General features: G+C 35.3%; 2 protein-coding genes and 1 long non-coding RNA gene across 3 annotated transcripts; 1 reads left to right on the forward strand and 2 right to left on the reverse strand.

The window, feature by feature from the left end:
* Positions 1 to 4,530: 4,530 nt before the first annotated feature.
* prok1 (prokineticin 1) lies at positions 4,531 to 7,767 on the forward strand. Its single transcript, XM_073819919.1, has 3 exons — positions 4,531 to 4,781; positions 6,146 to 6,271; positions 7,281 to 7,767. Exons 1-3 carry the CDS (start codon positions 4,710 to 4,712, stop codon positions 7,398 to 7,400), a joined length of 318 nt encoding a protein of 105 aa, XP_073676020.1. The 5' UTR covers positions 4,531 to 4,709; the 3' UTR covers positions 7,401 to 7,767.
* A 4,044-nt stretch (positions 7,768 to 11,811) lies between these two features.
* LOC141286577 (uncharacterized) lies at positions 11,812 to 13,203 on the reverse strand. The gene is made up of 5 exons (XR_012339297.1): positions 13,060 to 13,203; positions 12,417 to 12,725; positions 12,204 to 12,330; positions 12,011 to 12,129; positions 11,812 to 11,919 (listed from the first exon to the last, which is right to left on the reverse strand). It is a non-coding gene; the product is annotated as an uncharacterized lncRNA (long non-coding RNA).
* A 4,392-nt stretch (positions 13,204 to 17,595) lies between these two features.
* On the reverse strand, positions 17,596 to 19,174 carry znf335 (zinc finger protein 335). The gene is made up of 4 exons (XM_073819920.1): positions 18,983 to 19,174; positions 18,729 to 18,794; positions 18,364 to 18,469; positions 17,596 to 18,243 (listed from the first exon to the last, which is right to left on the reverse strand). Exons 2-4 carry the CDS (start codon positions 18,792 to 18,794, stop codon positions 18,122 to 18,124), a joined length of 294 nt encoding a protein of 97 aa, XP_073676021.1. The 5' UTR covers positions 18,983 to 19,174; the 3' UTR covers positions 17,596 to 18,121.
* Positions 19,175 to 22,313: the final 3,139 nt, after the last annotated feature.

Consider the following 22,313-nt stretch of genomic DNA (forward strand, 5'->3'; position numbering starts at 1 on the left):
ATAGCTGCGTTTCATCACATATCTCCATCCCAAGGGCTTTGATGATCAGCAGTTTATACAGGCTATATCTACATTTTCATTTGCTTCTGATGCTGATGAAAAGAGCGTACCAGTCTTTATAAGTTGCAAGACCACGTAAAACGTCATAATTGTATTTCTAAAGAAAAATTTGTTCGTTAATTACTCAACCTCATGTCATTCCAAACCTGTAAGACCTTTGTTTGTCTTCAGAGCACAAATTAAGATATTTTTCATGAAATCCTAGAGCTTTCTTTGGATTTTTTTTCTTTGCGCACAAGAAGCATTTTGTAGCTTCATAAAATTACGATTGAACCACTGGTGCCACATGGACTATTTTATCAATGTCCTTACTACTTTTCTTGGCCTTGAACATGGTAGTTGCATTGCTGTTTATGGAGGGAACTCTTAGATTTCTTCAAAAATATCTAAATTTGTGTTTCAAAGATAAACAAAAATCTTACTGCTTACAACATGGGAGTGAGTACTTACTGACAGAATTTTCATTTTTGGGTTAACTATCCCTTTAAATGTACTGTTAGCTGAAAGCACAATTAAAATACTTATAAACAAACATGCAAACAGCTTTTATGAATGGGAGGCGTTCCAACTCTATATAAAACTGCAGAGCTTTGTGTGAAGTTCTGCAGGCACTGATGCCGTGTAGGCCTTCCGATGACCTTCCAGCGACAAAAGCAGAAACACAAGACCGGATTGAACTTGACATGAGAGTCCTTATTTTTAAAGAGTTCCCTCATGAGAAACATACTGTTTGTAGTGAGTACAGGGCATGTGTGTCCATGATGAGATGTAATTACTCTTGTTACTGCTGCGTCAAGGAAGTTTTCAGGCTTGAGAGGACATGATGTCGAATGCGTTTAACCGTCTGTGGCTGATTGGCACATTTAAGACTTGTAAGTAGGAAATTGTCAGTGAGTGACAGTGCATATTATGTCATGAAGTGACTGTAGGCTTAAACGTCTCAAATAAATTGACAAGTGCTTAATTTGTTGTGATTTACCTGCGAGCTGCATTATATTGTCAGGAAGCAAAAATAAACGTTTCTCTCTTCTTGCGCGGATGACTCATTTCCTATGAACTTACTTGACTTGTGTTGGCACTCTGAAACTTGGCTGCAAGTCTGACATTACTTTGGCGTGGTAAAGGGCGATGAATCTTAATGATTCAAATGAGAAGGTGATAATTATGGCTCGTGGACTCCTGTAAAATGAACAAGCGCCTAGTGGAGAAGTGAATGAGGGAACCGGGGGACAAAAATGAAATTACTTTAACAAGCTGTGCGTAAAACCGGATGCATATAGGATATTGGATAATGAAGGTGGAAAACTATTACATTTTGATAATGTGTAAATCAGTTTGGAAATATATTTTCAGACTTCTCACAGCTCTTACATCATTACAAATTCTGCCATGTACCTAAAATATTCTTTTAAAAGTTGCATAGTTTAATAAATTAGGTAGTCATACTGCAAATACTACTATTACAAAAAATCTTGTAAAATTACCCTTACTGCAGGGGAAAAATGGCCAAAATATATGTATATATGACCCTGGACCACAAAACCAGTCATAAGGGTCAATTTAACCAAAAATAAAAACAAAAATTGAGATTTATACATCATCTGGAAGCTGAATAAATAAGCTTTTGTTAGGATATGACAATATTTGGTTGAGATACAACTATTTGGAAATCTGGAATCTGAAGGTTCAAACAAATCTAAAAAAGTTGTCCAAATGAAGTTCTTAGCCATGCATATTACTAATTAAAAATTAAGTTTTGATATATTTACGGTGGGAAATTTACAAAATATCTTCATTGAACATGATCTTTATGTAATATCCTAATGATTTTTGGCACAAAAGAAAAATCAATAATTTTAACCTATACAATATATTGTTAGCTATTGCTTCAAATATACACTCTCAAAAAGGATGTGTTAATTTTTTACACATTGTTTGTGTTATGTCTATTTTAGCACATTTTGTGTTACTTTGTGTTAAATGTGTGTTAAAAACGAAAAATAAAAAATAAAATATCCAACACAGTGTGTCCAACACAATATGTGTTAAATATCAGCCAATCACATTGCTGCTTGCCTCACTTCATGAGCCGTTATTCTACAGAGACAAGCTAATTTCCTCGTGCTGCAAGTTTTCATCGTCAGGACATAACTTCGATGTGTGAAGGTAAGAAATGTTTGTATTTGCCATTATACGTTTTTAAAATGTCTTTTGTGATCGTTTGGAGACGGTCGAGGGGCATTTGGCACATATAGTATAACTTACGTGGTAAAATTGCCTCACGAATGCCGATGCGAGCTGCGCCTGCGGCGCATCACGACGGTGGGAGCTTATTTTAACAAGCTTTATGGTTTCTTTTGTTAGATTAATTGTGACCATAATCGCTTTTAATTCATCATTGACACGTTGTAGTGCTAATGAGAAAATGCATTGGTTCGTCGCGTCTTTCTCTTTGAAAATGAACAGCTTCGTTGTGACATGTATTGTGCAAATTGCCCTAAGACGCTAACATAATCTCTAGTGCTAAAGCTTTTCTTGCCTTTTTAGCTATCGCTATTTTACAATATTCGCTATGTGTAGCCTATAAATAACAAAAGTATCTTTATTTTACTCTTGCAGCTTTGAATGGAAGACACTCCTGAAGTGCTTGTGGCAGTTACTGACATGACAGAGACAAACGAGAGACTTCATCTCACGACCCTCACCATCACTTGTATGCTGATAAAAATATGTAAATAAAACGACTAATGCTTAAGAGGTTGTCAAATACCACATTTTTTTTTAAAGTACAAACTTTATAAACCATTAACAACTTTTCACTCAAGGAACAATTATATGTTGAAATGACTGTATTGATTGTTTTACCTCTCTTTTTTAACCTTTTTGAGTTTTTATGTAATTGTTAGTAGCAGGTTTAATAAATTGTGTTTAAACTATACATTAGTTTGCAGTGTCTTTATTGCATACAAAAATTTGGTAAAAAATAACACATAATTGACACAAATTGTGTATTTATAACACAATAGTGTGTAGAAAAAAACAACACATTTTCTGTGTTAGCTGGAATAACACACTGGTTGAGTTAAAACTAACACAAAATGTGTTGTCCTTAACTAGACACAAAGGTGTGTTAAGAAACAACACAGGCTGTGTTGTTTTTAACACATCCTTTTTAAGAGTGTACCCATGCAGTATAGGGTCACATATTTTAATAGAATTTCAATCATTTCTTTAGAATATTATTATAAATATATTTTAAAAACATAAATATATATTTTTAAAAGCATTTAAAAATATGTTACAAAGAAAAACTATATATTTGTTTATAACCCATGTGTAACACATTGTAATACAAATAAGCAAGGAACATATTAGAATTATATATATATATATATATATATATACATATATAGTATATATATTAATAAATTTAACATATGCTACTGGAAGATTGGATTTTTTTTTTTTTTTTTTGCCCTTGAAATACAATAATACATTTTGAAATTTTCGTATTTTGGTATAGGAAGGCTGAAACTAAATATATATTTAATTTAAAAAAATATTTAATTGAGCTTCACTGATTACAATATATATTTTGAGATTTATACATCATCTGAAAGATGAATAAATAAGCTTATCATTGATGTTTTGCTTGTTAGGATAGGACAATATTTGGAATATATTGGAAAATCTGGAAATATTTGAAAATCTGGAATCTGAGGGTGCAAAAAATAAAAACAGTTGTCCAAATGAAGTTCTTAGCAATGCATATTACTAATCAAAAATGAAGTTTTGATATATTTACGATAGGAAATTTACTAAATATCTTCATGGAACATGATCTTCATCTAATATCCTAATGTTTTTTAGCTTTAAAGAAAAATCAATAATTTTGACCTATACAATTATTGCTCTATTGTTGGTTATTGGTACAAATATACCCATGCGACTTTGTGACTGGTTTACTCTCATAAATTAGTGTGGATGACACTAATACCAGAATAAATGTGCTTCGTAGACCTTTTTCCACTCATATATCAGCTGTGCGACTTTAATTTATTATTATTTTAAATGATATCCCAGATAAAATGAGTTGACAATATGAAGACATTTCAGGTTTCAGTGAAGGAGTACTTAAGCCTTATTGATGGGGCTTTGGGGGCATGTAAGACAAATAAAATGCTGTTCTAAATTTAACTCAGCTGATTTATCACCACACAAATCCAATGAAAATGTGCTACTGTAGCTGGTGTCATTAGGAAGGATTGGCTTGAAGTGAAACGTCCAGCAAGGTCTCTTTTCCATCATCCGGTCTAGCGTCATACAGAAAGAGATGACGAAGTCCCTGCGGAGGTGTGGGGTGAGGGAAGAGAGGGGCGAGGGGAGATAAAGAGAAAGAGAAATGGAGAAAGAAAGAGAGAGACAGAGCCAGACCTCAGACCTGATTTCAGAAGTTACCAAAGACTCCACACTCTGAGACAGGAGGACAAGAACAGCAGAGAAGTGAAATCATCTCAGGGCCATACAAAATCCTCTGGAAGCTCAACAGGATAGAATAGAGATTAATAAGGAGAATTAGAACGACACACACACAGAAAGAACGATCAAGCTCTTAGTGTTTAGTAGTGTGTGTGTGTCCCGTTGCTGCTATGAGCAGGGTGTTGATTCTGTCCGTGCTCCTGCTGTCCCTGAGCTGGTGCAGATGTGCTGTCATCACAGGGGTAAGTCTGACAAATCATCTTACAGTATTTACTTTTATTCATTTTCAGTTTAACAGGGTTTTTTTTAATTATTATTTAAATGATCATTAATTTATGCAATTATACATAATCAACAGCATTCAGTTGGTTTTCATAATTAACTTTGCTAACTAAAAATTAAAAAAGTAAGAGGGAGGTTTGCTTATCTCTAAAATGGATTCAGTTTATTTATGATTTGCCTTCGTTTTGCTTGTAATTGTTTAAAAAGCATGTTTGATTATATGCCAAATATACGTCAAATTAAAATGAATTGTATTAAAAAAAATTCTAATTTAAAATAAAATTGTTTGCCATATTTTTGCACATAATGCCTAATCAATTTTGCATTTCTATCACATTTTTTTTTTTTTCGTTGCCCATCCTTTTTTTTTTTTTTTTTTTTTTTGCTTTTTATACTTTCTCAGCCCCATCATTAACATCCTCGGTTACCATCCCCAATTTAAATCATATTTAACTTGATGTCACTTAGCATTGTCATTTCATGCAGAATATTAAATATTACTATTGCACTAATTCACTTAAGCAAAAACAGTGTTTGTACTGCAAAAAATGTCATTTTTATTGATCATATCATTTCTCACAGGGGTGTGTGAAAAGAGACTTACCAAGAAAGTAGCTTCCTCTCTTTTTAATGAGACACCTGAGCTTGTTTGACTGTCACAGGTTTTGATCGTTCTGGAAAAAATCATAGAAAAAAACAGAGAGAAGCATTATTAAAATGTATTTATAAATCAAATCCCGATAGGATGTTTAATGATAATGTGGACAAGCAAAAACTCTATCGTTTTGTACAAATTATCCTCTCTCTTTGTACAAATTAATAAAAGCCAGAGCAAGATCTTATATGTGACTCTGGACCACAAAACCAGTCTTAAGTAGCACGGGTATATTTGTAACAATAGGCAAAAATACATTGTATGGGTTAAATTTATCTATTTTTCTTTTATGCCAAAAATCATTAGGCTATCAAGTAATATTAGTAGTGCTCCATGAAGATATTTTCTACATTTCATACCATAAATATATCAAAACTTAATTTTTGATTAGTAATATGGATTGCTATGAACTTAATTTGGACAACTTTACAGGCGATTTACTTATACTATTTTGACTTCAGATTCCAGATTTTCAAATAGTTGTGTTTCTGCAAAATATTGTCCTGTTCTAACAAACCATACATCAATGAAAAGCTTTTAGATATAACTATTCTTAATAATTTTTCTAAATTGGCCCTTATAACTGGTTTTGTGGTCCAGGGTCACAAATGTAATGAATGCCATACCATATGTGACTGATGTTGTGTTGTTGTGTTGTTTGTATGTCAGGCATGTGACAGGGATGTGCAGTGTGGTGTGGGTCTGTGCTGTGCTGTGAGTCTGTGGCTCAGAGGCCTGCGTATGTGCACACCACAGGGGCTGGAAGGAGACGAATGCCACCCGTACAGCCACAAGGTACACAGATACGCACATACACTCACATACAGCCATCAGAAACCCCTGTGGAATATAAAAGCAGTGATTTAACTGACTGACCATTTTCAGCAGCAAAAATATTTAAGTTTCAATATTTAAGTGGCATTGGTTACGTTCATTGCAGATTAATCGTGAATAGCTACACTATATATGGAGTATGTTTGGTCAGGAATCTTAAAAGTGAAAAAAAAAAAAAACTTTTTGAAAATATTGATTTTTATATCTCATCTCATATATATTCCCTTTGGGGATTCCGGAGTTCACGTCATTTTCCTTTCCGAACACGGTATTTGGATTCGGCTGGATTCGGGACGTGGGGTGTGAGGAGAGGAAATACGATGTCAGCTCAACATCGTTATGTCTGTTAGCCATCGGCGATGGACTATGACTCGTCTATTGGCCCAACCCTAATGAAAACCAACGACTGCTTGGTTACTCTCCTTCCTCAAAATATCTTCTTTTATGCTTTTTATGCGTTTATTAGTAAATGATGACAGAATGTTCATTTTTGGGTGAACTTCCCCTGTGAGTAAAATTGGAAACAAGATTGCAATCTCTTTTTAAACAGCCGATCGGATCATGGATTAACATGGGTGACTGCCAGAGATGTCTGAGAAAGGCTTTAAAAGAATCTGCTGATAAGTGTAACTGATATTGATCGAGCGTCTCACAGATCAGGGCTGTTTATCACTCTGTTGGACAGTCTTAGACTGATTCAGAGATACAGAAGCTTTGCCATTCAGCTGAGGTTACAAGGCGAGGAGAAACAGATTTGAAGGGTGTTTGTGACTCATTGATGACTAGTAAAACCGACAAGATCCTTTAACAGAAACTTAAGCCTTTGGAGTTTTGTCACAGCTGAAAAGATTTAATTAAAATGAAGTCAATGCAGCAGTTAGACCTAAAAACATATACACAAAATGTTTATGTTTTCCTAATCAATGCACCGCTGATCAAAAAAGTTCTCTGTGTTTGGACTTCCCTGCAGGTTCCTTTCCCTGGCAAGAGACAACATCACACTTGCCCCTGCCTGCCACATCTGGTCTGCACCAGGTACAGCGACAATAGATATCGCTGCACCAGCGACTTCAAAAACATAGACTTTTAACACTGGACAGAATGTGAGAAAGAGACAAATGAAGGTGGGGAAAACTTGAAAAGGAAAGCAGGATAGCACAAGAAGATTGATAACAAGTGCCATAGCACCTTTCTGGTCATTTTCATTTTTCACTCTCATGCACTTTGCACAAAAACGCTGTTATCCAGCTTCCCCAGAAATGCCAACATACATTATCCACTGTGGCACAAGGTCTACCTCAGAATCACTGGTTTACCTTGGCATCCGTAACACTAGATAGTAAAAACAAAGTTAGTTTTATCACCTTTATGTTAGTATACATGCAACAGATATTTTGTAAGGAATGTCCTTAGGCAGGAATCATATGTCTGGATGAATTCATCTTCAATATGCTGTGAATTTGTTGAAGGCTTAGTTATGGTAATTAAATTATAATCTGTCTGAATGGTCTTTGTGCTTTTCTTATTGTGTGAGTATGTGCTAAGTATAGCATTATGCATTCTGACTTTTCACTGCTTTCCCCTTTAAAGCTTTTGTTATCACAAATATTATTTATAATATTTGTGATTATTTACGAATGTCTATCAAATGCGCCTGCGCGTAGCTCATAGCCAATCGTTTCAATCATACCGGATGACGTATACAGAGCGATGGTTTAACGCCAAAAGTTGCTCTTTTTTCCAAAATAAACTTGCGTTCTAAACTACTTAGAACACTATCTAAGGGGCCGTTCACATGTCGCGTCTTTTGCGAGCTAAAGTTCGTTATTTCAAATGTAGACGCGCGGTATGCGCGCGCATAATGGAAGCGACGCGGTTGCAACGCGCTCGCGCTTTCCATACGCAAGCTAGAGCGGTGTGGAAAGGAGAAAGCGACGCGCCTAGCGTTTTCCACGCGTTTTTAGGCGCGACATGTGAACGGCTGCATCGAATGATAACTTGTTGCCATGCTGGATCCATAGTTATAAACAAACTGCTTCGGTGAGTCGCATAGAAGGCATCATCGTCTTGCTGCTCCCTCCCCGTTCTGTGATTGGTTCCCTATCTGAGGTGAAAATTTGGTCCATGGTTTCCATGCTGCCTTCCAGCGTGAATAAAATCGCGCTGCATGCGCGGAAGGCAGCATATGGGGACATCCAGGGCTACATCTAATGTTGAAGGTAATCAAAAGGTATTTCTATGAATTTTTGTCCAGTAAAAACAGCAAAATAATTGTAGAAATATAATAAAATGCCACAATATTGTAACATTCCAAATAATTTTTGACCATTTCTATAAAAAAACATAAAAATACAACAATAAAATATTAAAAATAAAATACATGATGATTGTTTATCATGCACTGTGGTGTCAACACAACTGTTTGTAAACCGACCTTATGAAAACATGAAAACAAAATGTTGAAAAGAAAAATAGATGTCCCTAAAAATATCTCTAACAATATTTTTGTCTAATTTTTGCTGCCAAAATTGATAATGATATATAGGGTATAGTCATTAGAATATTCAGTATAAAACATTTGTTTTATGTAAAAAATGTAAAATAGAAGTGTAACAACAACAACAGGAAAAATGGTGGTCAATATTAAAGTAGCAATCTATCTAAAACATATTTTACTTTGTACACACAACTGTCATTTTCTATTTAAAGATGTATGAAGAAAAGATAACTATGTGATCCCCCTTTTTAAGTTTCACTTCTGTTTAACAGTCTATAACTGTCCTGTATGATCAGTTCAATTTGTGTTTCAGTTCATAGAATTTGCAAAATTAACACACAAGATTGTTCCTCTGAACTCTGTAGTAAATGACCTGACCTGCTGTCAGATCAACATGACCTGTGTCAACAAACTGCCTACCCAGGACCAGGAAGAAGACAAAACGAGGGTACCATAAAATGTCATTGCTGAATTTATTGGTATAGTTTATGGAACGTGGTGGTCTTAATTCATTTGAGTAGCCTTGATTAACCCAGTGTCCCTTAAATCCCATTCGATACTTACATAATACATCACACACGACAGGTATCACCACATGTGTTTATGTTGCCTAGCTCTTAGACCATTTCTAGATTCTGATGAGTCTTAACTGTTGCTACCTGAAAAAATACTGGATTGCAAAAACTGGTTTTCCCCGATTTCAACATCAAACTATAGTTTCATAATTGAACGTTCTCTATTCATCCAAAATAAACTTGCAGTTATAATTATTGCATCACATATTGTCAGCCTGTGTGTTTCACATGACGTAAATACCCAAATGGTTTCAGAGTAAAGAGTAACTATTTTTTTAAATAAAACACAAAAAAATTCTGTAACATTTTACGGCTTTTAGTAAAATGTACAGGTAAATACTGCAATTGTAATAACTGATATAATGGTGATGTAACATTATTTTGAAGTACTGAAATCTGTTTTGCATCTTTGTAATACACTGATAACCACCAAAAGCAGGTGTCGATGAAAAAGTCACATGATGAACCAAAGCCCATCACAGTGCCATTCACACAAACACTAAACACCATCATGGTAACACATGAAACTGAAATAATGCGCTAAACATTAATTTAACAACTTTAGATGTAACATACAACCCTAATGTACAAAACTAAGAAGAAAGAGTTATTTCAACCAAAAAAAACCATCAAATTTAAAGACCATTTAACAGGTTTTTACTGTAGCATTTTTACAGTTTTTTACCGTTAAATTCAAATCCATTTTTTTAGAGTGTAGATATCATCATAATTAAATGTTCAAGAATAAAATAACAGCTGCAGTATCGGTAAAGTGTTGAAGTCATTCTTTTGAAAACAATAAAAACATTCTTTTTTGTTCATAGCGAGCCGTTTCTGTGGATGACCCTTTAAATACTAATGAGCCCTGCTCACCCCGCCCCTCTCGAAAGAAAGAAATCTCAGAAAAGCCTGATTTGAGAAAGTGATAATGATTTTTGAGGAATTAAAAAAAAAACACTGGGTGGATTTTTATCATTATAGGGTGGTTGTGTACACACACTGCCAACACACATTTATGGTCAAACAACATGTAAAAGTAAATTTTGCATCCGATGACCCCTTTAAGAAAAAAATTACTCAAGAACACAAAAGCAACCACAAAAAAAAAAAAAATCTAATCAATGAAAAAGAAAGATTGCAAATGTCTATGCTGGTGATCTCATGATAGTGGAATATTCAACACCTTCCTCTACTGTGACTGTGCATCTTGAAGAAGCATTGGTGCCTTTTGGGTTGTGTATCAGCAAATTGGCATAAAGTTCAGATGGATCCTGGTAGGGTTTGAAGTCCACCATGGAGTAGATGATGCTGGTCTGCTCCTGTGGAGAGATGTTAAGCAGACAAGGTTTGATGGCATTTTGGAATCAATCATTCAACCCATCCATCATCGCAAATGTAGAATCTAATTTTACTTTTATAGATGATGACAGTGATAACAGAATAAGCTGTTAACAAGTTGTGGTTGAACTAATGATTCACTAAATGTCGATTGTACCTCAAATTAAACCTTATTTACCTGACAAACTTATTATAAGAATTGAGTGTTATACAGGTCAGAAATGAACAGAAATGCCACCAAAGTTAACAAAGACGCCCTATAAATTTAAGACAAAGATGCAAAAATTGCCTCTGCAGAATGAAACAATGTATTACAGCTGTCGCGATTTTAAAGAAAAGTGTCAATTTGCATAATTATATTTAGATTCGCTTACACTGCATCAGATTTTACATGCTGTTTTGTGCAGCGCTGAGCCTAATAACTAATCAAACACGTTTCTGTTGAATTTAGGAATGCACTGGCCAATCAGAGGTGTTTAGATTAGTCAGCGGTGAAAACGCCAGAGCTGTGTTCTGCTTGCGAATTTTTTCATCATAACAACACAGTGCAGATAAATGTAAATAAACAATTAATTTTATAGCTTCAGTGATTATAACGGGAGATTTGCATAACTTGTGCTAGACTAGACTAATGTCATGGACCGACATGTTTGTCTGTGAAGCCAGAATGTGATGTGCCCAAAGCACATTAATATAAAGTGCAATAATGATTTTTGTCATAATATTGCAGCCCTATGAGCTCCTGTAGTTTACATGTAGGCCTATAAATTTAGATACCCTACAATTTTAAACAATCTATTACTGACAACAGTTTAATATATTGATTAAAGTAATCGGGTACATTTTAGTATTTGACATTAAAGACAACAATAATATGAAGATTATAATACTAAGGTGATTATTGCCCTCAAGAAAAAAAAATGCCCTGAGAATCAATTCCAGGAGGCAAATATTGCCCCTCAAAAGGTAATATCATTTTAGACCCTCATATATACATAAAAAAACAACAACAAATAAACACTGTAATTGATTGTTCATTGAGTCTCTACACTAAAATGTCTTACATCTGCTGTTTAGCTAACTTGAAATGTCTTTGCTAAGGAACTGATTCCATGTGGTTATGAGTCAATAGAGAGGATACGGTATATATAAACTGGTTACCAGGGTGGTGTTAGGAGAACCACAAACTTCACTTTTATCTGTGGGCGAAAAATAAAAATGTGTTCAGTCCAAAAAATTCCTGACCTTGACATGACCTTGATTGAAAATAATCATTGTCTATCCACCTACCTGTGGATTTGTTCTTCCTGGTTTTTAGATGATACACAAGCAGTGTCATTGAGATGACAGCAAACACCAGAACACTTAAAACAGCAGCTAGCAAGTAGGATGTCCTCCAGCTGTCACTGCTTAATATATTGTGTTTAACATTAACATTAAAAGTTGAAAATGTAAGAGGTTCATATTTGAGACAATTTTTTACCTGATTGTCTCTGCATCATTCTCAGAAACAATGGCCATAGAGGGAGAAGAAGAGAGCCAGATTGTTGGTTTGATAGACGATTTTGGCAAGAGAGGAGCTGTGGTCACACCACTGAGATATTTGAAGTCTATTTGTGGAGGGAAAAATAAGAAAAAAAAGATGAAATGATGATGATGAATGCAAAAAGTTCAATTTAGAAACATAATATCTTACCTGAAACAGTAACTTCCAAATCTTCAAAGGTGGCAGGGATTCCTCTGACACCACATCCATATCTGCCAGCATCCATTTTGTTCAGGTTCGTAATTATTACTTCAAATTGTACATTATAATTTCTTATGAATATTCTTCTTATATACAGAGGGGCAACATATCCTCTATTATTAGCAAAGGTGATGCACTCTGACTGATAAAACTTGCAACAAAATATTTCATAACTATTATAATATTGGTAAAAAAAATATTTTAAAATAACTCCCTCTGGAAAATAAAGCACATGAAGTCCTTCTGTTGGATGAATCCCTGAAAAACATTTTCTGAACATTAATATTTTCTTAGTTTAAAATTGGAATGATAGACATAATCCCATCTTTAACAGCTGTTTGAAATAGTAGTAGTTTATTTGTAGTGTTATTATGAGAATGCTACAATTATCTTATTATTGACATGATAAAATGCATTTAAGTACTAATAAAAAAATCAAGGTTAACCCATAAAGATTTTTAAATTCAGCTAAAATAGATCAACGGTGTGCTATTAAATTTAAAAAGGGAATTGCATACATTCTTAAAGATGGTTTCAGTCTAACAGCAGAACTCAATAATCTTTTATAAAGAACAGAAAAAACAATTCTTACCATTCTTCAAGAAGACAAGAAAAAAGAAAATCAGCTTCATTTTCCTCTCAAATAGTTCAAATATTCACTAAAATGCTGTAAAGACCCTGGTAAACTTAATGTTCTTTTCCAGTCAGATTGAGGAACAACCTATCTAGACATAAGACCATGACGAACATCTGACAGAAAAGGGAAGCGTGGCCTTTTAAACACAGGAGAAAATAATTTGACTGCCCATCCAGTTGCATATGAGAAACCATAACATCTTAACACAACGTGTTATCTTAACAACTACATCAGTGCAAAGTTATCTAATTTTATATCCTCATGACAAGGTAGACATGCTACTTTTAAATGGTCAGTTAGGCTTGAATAGAGTTTAAAAGATCTTTGTTCATTGTAGGCAGTGTATCACTAAACTTAGAATGCCAGTCTTCACAGTTCTTCATTGCACCGTCAGTCCAGTTACTTCGTTAAATTACAAAAAGTGAGGCTTGCATTAAATAAGAACAAATAATAAATTATACATAAACAAGATATGTCACAACATATTGCTAATACATTCTCACAGCTGGTGGTGTCTGGTTTTTAAAGAAATAAACCCTTAAATATGATTATCAGCTACATATTTTAAGGTATAATATCACATGTGAAAAAATTAAAAAAATGTGTCAAAAACTTTTTTACTGTTAGATGTGTAAAACATAAAACCTTGACTGCCTATAGAACTGATTATTCTCATGATTTCCAAACAGAACGGAAATGTATTCATTCATTCAATTATTAATTTGTTAATTTATTTATACTTTTTTTCAGCTCTGGGGCCAATACCATGAAGCTGGTTTAGCTGGCTAGCCAGGTAAGTTTCAGTTTAGTTTGGGTTAACTCTGGGTTTTAGGTACCATGAAAGCGGTTTGGCTTTTAGAGTTGTTAATCGCCATCGCCACAGCTAACCTGTTTCAGGGCAGGTTATGTTCTAGTTTAGAGATGACAAACTGAAATTTCTCCAAATTAAAGAGCACTACTTAGTAAAACATTTTTAAATTTAAAATCATCTGCCTTTTAGAGATGGTTATTCATCATAATTATTTTATATGATTTATATCAAAAAACCTGATCAAAGCCTGAGTTGACAGCGAAAGCTGATGATCAGCATCATGGTACCAACAAAGCCAGATTGGACCGGTTTGTTTTTGTCAACTCAAAACTAATCTTGTAACCCGGAGTTTGTTCAGCCACTATTATGGTACTGAAGACTATAGAATACCCAAGACGTGTCACTCGTATAGTTTTGAATGGGGGAAAAAGGCAACGCTCAATATGGCTGCCCTATTGCACGAATCCCCTTATTTAAGTATGGAATTTAATCATAAGCTTGATGAACAATTTTGAAGAATTTGATGTTTCCCCATTTAAAGAGATAGGAGCTGAACTTCATGCCTGAGAGGTGTTTTAAAGATGCCCATCAAGTGAAATGACTTGCCTTAAAGGGACTTTGATAATACAAGCCCCTTGTCTTTAGGTGTCAGTTGCTTTTATCCCTCAATCATCTTTCATGCATGAGAATGTTCTAGAATTAAATATTCTGTTTACCATATATTTCAGTGATCAACTTCATTAAGGAAATGGTTAAAGGTCATACTAGTTTGGTGATAATGGGGACACACTTTCTCTGTCAATCAAGAAAATGATACAGAAGTGATTAAACATGTTTTCTTGTGGGTTTTTTTTTTGTTCAACCTGCTGTTTCTGCAGAATTCTGTCCATCTGAGAAAAGGAGAAGAGCAGTGAGAATTTTCATTGTTTCATTGATTGAGGCTGTAAACTACTACAGAACAAGATTGACACAGTAAATGTTTTTCAAGCTGCTGCTACAACCCTAAAAATTTAAAGTAAAAATAACATTATATTGGTAATTACTGCTAGACTAAATAATTTTACAGTAGGTCACCTAGAGTGTGCTTAATAAACGAAACAGACTCAACGGTGCTATACTAAGATACACAAGTGACATCTACAGTCTCTGCAGATTTATGAAGGACAACATTCATCACCATCACATTCGTTACCAAAAACACTGTGTCAAACAGCACATGCTAACCTGAATGTGATATCCTTAAGATTTCATTACAAGTTGGTGTAGGATTAAATGCTGAATTCTATCCTGACAGCTGACATACAGGACCTGAGTGATGGAAGACAGAAAAAGATGGAGATAAATACTGTCAAACTATAATTTGATCAATATAGCTGCAAGCAGCAATTACCAGGGTTCAAGCACTTTCAGGCATTACATGTTAATTATCAAGCCTGTAATGACCTAAATCAATGATTTTAAAAAAGCAATAATTTACTATAGAAAGGTTTTTTTTAAAAAAAAAACATTTATTATTACTTGTTTAGATTCACCTGTTACATGTGCTCACCAGGTTTTGTGAAGTTTTGAGTTTTCTTTTAGCTTTATAGGCTTTTGGGTATATTTGGAGAGGCCCCTTTTTTAAACGTCTCCGTCATATCTTCCCAAAGGGTAAATTTGAGAATAGTACTGCAGTGTTTTTCCCCAAAAACCTAGCACTAATTTGCAAAAGTAGAGTGAGTCAAACAGGCCCACCGAGTTTAATTCCGATCTATCTCCATTAAGCTTGTCTAATAGGTGCTCAAAGTTCATCAGTCTATGACGACCACGTTTTTTGAGATACACAAGTGTCCTTATAGCCACATGTGGCCCTTTGGACCAAGACCGTGTGTACCAATTTCTATGCCAATAGGGCCCTGTCCCAACTGGAACTTTTCATGCGCACTTGCGGTCTTACGGACTTACAATGGCTACCGTGTGCGTGTGTTTGTTAAGTCCACGAGAACGTAGGGTGTACCATTCATCATTTTACTGTTCAGAAGTGTGCTCGCATGTGCCCCCTTTGTGGCTGTTATGCGGCCTTGATATGCACTTGTACCGAGCACTTGTTTGGGACAGGGCCTAGAATAAGCGGGTGTGTAGTTATGGCCTTTTTAATGTTTTTCCCTCTTATAATGCCACCAAGTGGCCAAGCTCTATGACTTTTTTCACATGATTTTAGATTCAGCTCCTACATACATACGCATTGTGAGTTTGTCAAAGATATCTTATTCTTTTCAACAGCGCTTGAACCCCTAATGAGTCTGTCTGACTGAGGGACTTTAAACTTTTTCATAGCGATTCTTGTAAAACTGAAGCAGAAGCTGTACCTCAGTGATTTCACTGTGTCTGGTCATTAGGTATTCCACTATCTGTCCATTTGCAAGGTTGTTCTGTTGAATATATGTCACCTCCTGTTAATTAAAGTAAATCGAATTAATAGGACATGAGTTTTAAGATGAGTCAGATGCACAAACCGCTTACCATAATGGTGTCGAGAGAACTGTAAGTTCCATATTTATCTAAGTGTACAATGACAATCATGAAAATCATAAAAATCAGTGGCTTTAATATTCAAAATTGATGAATGTTTTTATTTTACCAACCTGTGGATTTCTTCTTCCTGTTCTTTAGACGATACGCAAGCAGCGTCACTGAGATAAAAGCAAACATCACAAGACTGCGAACAGCAGCTAGCGTGTAGGATGTTCTCCAGCTGTCACTGTTTGATGTATTGTTAGACAGATTAATAAACATTAAGAGTTGGAACTGTAAGACATTTAAATTCATGACAAAATTTACCTAAGTGTCTCTGCATCATTCTCAGAAAGAATGGCTGTAGAGGGAGAAGAGGGCCAGACTTCTGGTTTGATGGAGTCTATTTGAGGAAAATAAAACAAAAACAAAAACATGATATATAGTATTCTTTTTATTTATACATTCATTATTATAATAAAACTATTAACGTCTATTAGCAATTACTACACAAGAAATACAACTTACCAGAAACTGTAACTTCAGCATCTTTAAAGGGAGCAGGGACTCCTCTGACACCACATCTGTATCTGCCAGCATCCATTTTGCTTAGGTTCGTAATTTTTACTCCAAATCCTCCATCATTATTAGTGAGGAATATATTCCTCAATACAGGGATGCAACTATTCCTTTATTTTTCACAAAAGGATGCACCCTGACTGATCAAATTTACAGCAAGCTTTTTCGTAACTATTAAAATATGGTTGAAATAAATATTTTAAAATAAGTCCCTCTGATGAATAAAGCACCTGAAGTCCTTCTGTTGGAATAATTCCTGAAACAATTTCTGAACATTTTTTTTTTTTCAAATTGAGATGATAGACATAATGCCATTGTTTACTGTTCCCTGACATGATTTTATTTGTAGGATTATTCTAAGAATTATACAATTATTTTATTATTAAGGTTAGGTTAGGTATATTTAGTCCTACTACTTAAATTCAAGTAAAAATTTAAACAAATAAAGTAAATTCATAAACATCTTGAAAAAGCAGCAAGATGTCTTAATAATGCACACAAGTGCAATTAATGTTCTATATTTTTATCTCCATTCCCTTGTATCATATGCAGTAGCTCTGCAAAAACCTGTACTGCAGCATGATGACTTTAAGAAAACCAGCGATCAGTTCAGATAAAGAGGTTGTGATTTATTTGGTATGCTTTTAAGTTCCTTTCTGTAGCCATTTGAAAGAAAAACAAATCTCTAAAACTTAAGAAGCTAATGTTGAAACGACACGTTTCACATAAAATGAAAACAAATAATCTTTATAAGCAATTTAGCTACAGCTAGGAACTATATCATAACATTGTGATCTCAATCCTCCAGTCAATCCTCCACCATTTACACACTGTCACTGAAGTAGAATTCACTGTAGTACGTCACAGCGACATGTAGAATTAAATACAGGGATTCTCTATACAGGCTGCTCTCATGTTTCTTTTCTTTACAAGGCAAAACACCGTAGGCACACAGAGATAATTTGCTTTAAATATTTACATAGGCATGAGAGAATCTAACTGTACATTCACCCTCTTATTAAATAATTCTGGAAGAAGACTAATTTAAGTCTCTGGAGCAACAGTTACGTTTGATGGTCAGAGTTTGTGTTATCCACTGCGGTCATCAGAAGCTGATCTGTGTGTGTCTTGTTTCTACTCCTCAGTAAAAGTAATGACGTCATACTGGATGCCCTGCTGCTGCAGCTGCTCCAGTTGTTCAGGTGTGGCCTCTGTGTAAACCGTCTGAGCCTGAGCCATGGCTGCATCTGCAACTGCTACACACACAAACACATATCGCTTACATCACCTCTGATTCTTTTAAACAGTAGCAGATTGTTCTTGGCATTTTGAGTGAGTAGAACTCTTGAGTAAGTGTAAAAGGTGTAAGGTCATACCAGTGACAGCAGAATGGGCGGCTGCTTCCAGGTCCTCAGGGGCAACAACCTGCTGCTCGGCAGTGATGGGGACGTACTGGATCTGTCCATCCTGAGACAGGGCAATCTGACACAACAGAAGAGATTTACACAAACCAGATTAAGAAACATGTTCATTATCACTGTTAAAGCTGTCAATAATGACAAAGCTGCAAATGGATCTATTTAGCATTATGTCCGTTGTCTAGAAACAAATCAAGTTTGAAGACATGAACAGTTCAAAGTATAATCTGTAGGTTATCACATTATAATTACTGTAATTTGAATCTAGCATAAACTAAGCTGTAATATAAAAAATATATAGAAAATTTTGTTTTGGACTCAACCTGCTGCTCCTGTAGAAATGTTCCGTCATGCTCATACTGAATGTGAGCAATCCGTCCATCCTCCATCTGCAATTCACAATTAGATTTTTTGTCATAGTGATGAAATATAATGTCTTACAGACCACTGAAAATGCTTTTCAAGCTGCAGTTACAGTTCAGGCGAGTCTGTTCCCAGCCTTCAGAGGCTGTTCATCGACAGCCATAAGGAATTCTGGACCCTTGGGTTATGAATGATGGAAAGAGCATATACTAACCTGAATGTGGTTTCCTTCAGATACCACCACATATTCCCGTGGGAGCAGGTGCTGAACTCCATCCTGAGAAATGATATACTGGACCTGAGAAAATACAGGGCAGAAGAGGGCATTCAGAGTACAGCTGAAGGTCTTGAATGTGTTTGATGATCACACACACACACACACACACACACACACACACACACACACACACACACACACACACACACGTTGGGTTTACATGTTTTATGGGGACATTCCATAGGCGTAATGGTTTTCATACTGTACAAACCGTACTTTCTATCGCCCTACACCTACCCTACACCTAAACCTAGCCCTCACAGGAGATTGTGCACACTTTTACTTCATCAAAAAAACTCATTGTGCATGATTTATAAGGTCCCCACAAAGTCAAAATCTACTGGTAATCCTATCCTTGTGGGGACATTTGGTCCCCACAACGTGATGAATACCAGGTACACACACACACACACACACACACACACACACACACACACACACACACTACCAGCCAAAAGACTTTTAATGTTTTTTTTTCTCTAAGTCTTTTCTGTTCACCAAGCCTGCATTTATTAGATCCAAAGTACAGCAAAAACAGTGAAATTTTGAAATATTTTTACTAATTAAAATAACTATTTTTTTCTATTTGAATATATTTTAAAATGTAATTTATTCCTGTGATTTCAACGCTGAAATTAAGAATCATTACTTCAGTCACATGATCCTTCAGAAATCATTCTAATATTCTGATTTCCTGCTCAAACACATTTATTTTTATTATGTTGAAAACAGCTGAGTAGAGTTTCTTTGATAAATAGAAAAATCTTTTGTAACATTATTAATGCCTTTATCATCACTTTAGATCAATTTAAAGCATCCTTGCCGAATAAAAGTTAAATTAATTTCTATGAATGGTATAGTGTATATTGTTACAAAAGCTTTTTATTTCAGATAAATGCTGATCTTTGGATCTTTCTATTCAAAGAATCCTTCTCAGCTGTTCTAAATACTGGTGGTAATAATAATAATAATAATAATAATAATAGAATGATTTCTGAAGGATCATGTGACACTGAAGACTGGAATAATGATAGTTTTGATCACAGAAATAAATTACATTATATTATATTAAAACACTGTTTTTGCTGTATTTTGAATCTAATAAATTCAGGCTTAGTAAGCAGAAAATACTTATTTAAAAAAACATAAAAAAATTTTACTGTTCAAACCCTTTTGACTGGTTGTGTACACACCAGGCCACGGGGGGGCCAAGGTGGGCCTGGCCCACCCAATCAGAAGCTTGGCCCACCCGAGCCCCACGCTACATAGCCACAAAATTGGTGCGATATTCAGTTGAGCTCCATTTTTTTTTTCTTATTGGCCGCACCCGCAAATATTCTAATATTGTGTATAATTTTCACACTTTCAATATGCAGGGTATTGAAATTGCTTTTAAATGAGTGTTCGCGTTGTTTACTTTTACTTTCGATTTTTCAATAACGCGCACTCTGTGTAAAGGGAGCAGCGCATCTTATAACAGATATTTGTCAGTGAGCACAAGATTGCAGCAAATCCTCCAGCATGGTCTATTTTTTAGCCATCTCTCCTTACTTTCGACCCGTGATCAGTCAAATCTAAAGGTCATTGCACACTGCGTCCGATTTTCGTATGCGTTTTTTAGTTTTCTCATTTTCGCCGTCCTTCCTATCAAAATGCTTATGGATGTGAAAATGCAGAAAATCAAACATGATCCGTTTTTTTTTATGACAGACGAAAGTTTCAGAGAGAGTGTGTAAACTCGATTAACATAACCTGTATTTTTTTTTTTTCGTGCAAAAATCTCGGACAATGTCGTACTCATGTGCAATGACATTAACTCCAGCTCGTGTTGGATGCAGGGTTGCCAAGTCCACGTTTTTTTCCCCACAGAATTGATGTACTTTTAAACTGTTGCCATGGGTTGATTTCCCCCAGTTATTTAAAGGTTTTAAATATTGCAGAAATTAAATTTCAACAAAATGCCTGTATTTAAATATTTTGAGTTCTGTGCTTATGATCAATGTGCACAACTGTAAAATGTGTATTTTAGATATGGAAATGAAGTATATAAGTTTTGATATTTGGGATATGGTCAGTGAGCTATTTTGGGTTGTTCTTGACAAGCCATTGGGCTAGTTATGTCATATAGACCTGGTAACCCTGTTGTCAGATGCTTTCAGTTTGGAATTGTAGCTTACATTTTCCAACTGCAGTAAATTATTTTTATTTCTATAAAAATGCAAAAGGACAGTGAAGGTACTGCAGCGGTGGTCAAGTAATGTAATCAGCATAGAACCAAAGACAGTGTAACACCAACTACCCCAGATGGAAAAAATGTGCACTTCCACTTACTCTGCTTTCACACACTAATTTTATACTTAATATACTAAAAATTATTTAGTACTTCTTAAGATAATTTTAAGAACATCTATAGTGTACAAAATTTTGCTATTTTGAGACACTAGTGTGCTTTTTGAACTAAAATGTGCTTTTACCTCTCTTTAAAATAATGTAAGTAGTTATATATTACCACTTGTAGCACCAACCCCCCATCATAACCCCGGCCCACCTTGAATATCCCTCGGCCCACCCTTCAGCTCATATCTGGAGCCGGGCCTGGTACACACTACAGTTCAAAAGTTTTTTTTAGGATTTTTATTAGTGGTGGGCATAGATTATTTTTTTTAATCTAGATTAATCTCACTGTAATCTTGGAATTAATCTAGATTAAAATGGCTAATTTGAATTCTGCCGAAGGCATTCAGAATATGTGTGCTACCCAAATAATGACTAAAAGTAAGTCTTTGAGAACGGGTTTCTCAAGGCAGGTGGCGCATTAGACCAGGGGCTCATCTCCTGGTTTCAAAATGCATCACAAACTGCTTGACAATTGCATTTACAACACAATTAACTATATAAACTTGTGTGACCAACTATTCCTACACTGCATGTACTTCTGAGTAAAAGGCTGCGCGACGTGCGCGTTGCAGTTAAATAGACAGATTCGCGCGGGCATGGATATCTGCGTGCATAGTCTTCGGTTAAACTGCGTTGCTTTTAGAAGCGTCAATTCAGTTGTTGCATATAGTTTAATGTCTAATGGCGGCTTCATAGCTGCATCCATGTTAGCACGTCTCGTTTGATGTGGTCATTTCACGGTAGGCATACACACACGTTCGAAGACTCGTTCTCGCCCCCTACAGTGCAATTCGGCTAGGTATACATCCGCCCTAAAATATCAAGGTGAAAGTCATCATAGCTTGCGTAGTATAGACCCAGCTCCCAACCC

The sequence above is a fragment of the Garra rufa genome, chromosome 15 (genome assembly GCF_049309525.1).
Source record: "Garra rufa chromosome 15, GarRuf1.0, whole genome shotgun sequence".
Taxonomy (NCBI): Eukaryota; Metazoa; Chordata; class Actinopteri; order Cypriniformes; family Cyprinidae; genus Garra; species Garra rufa.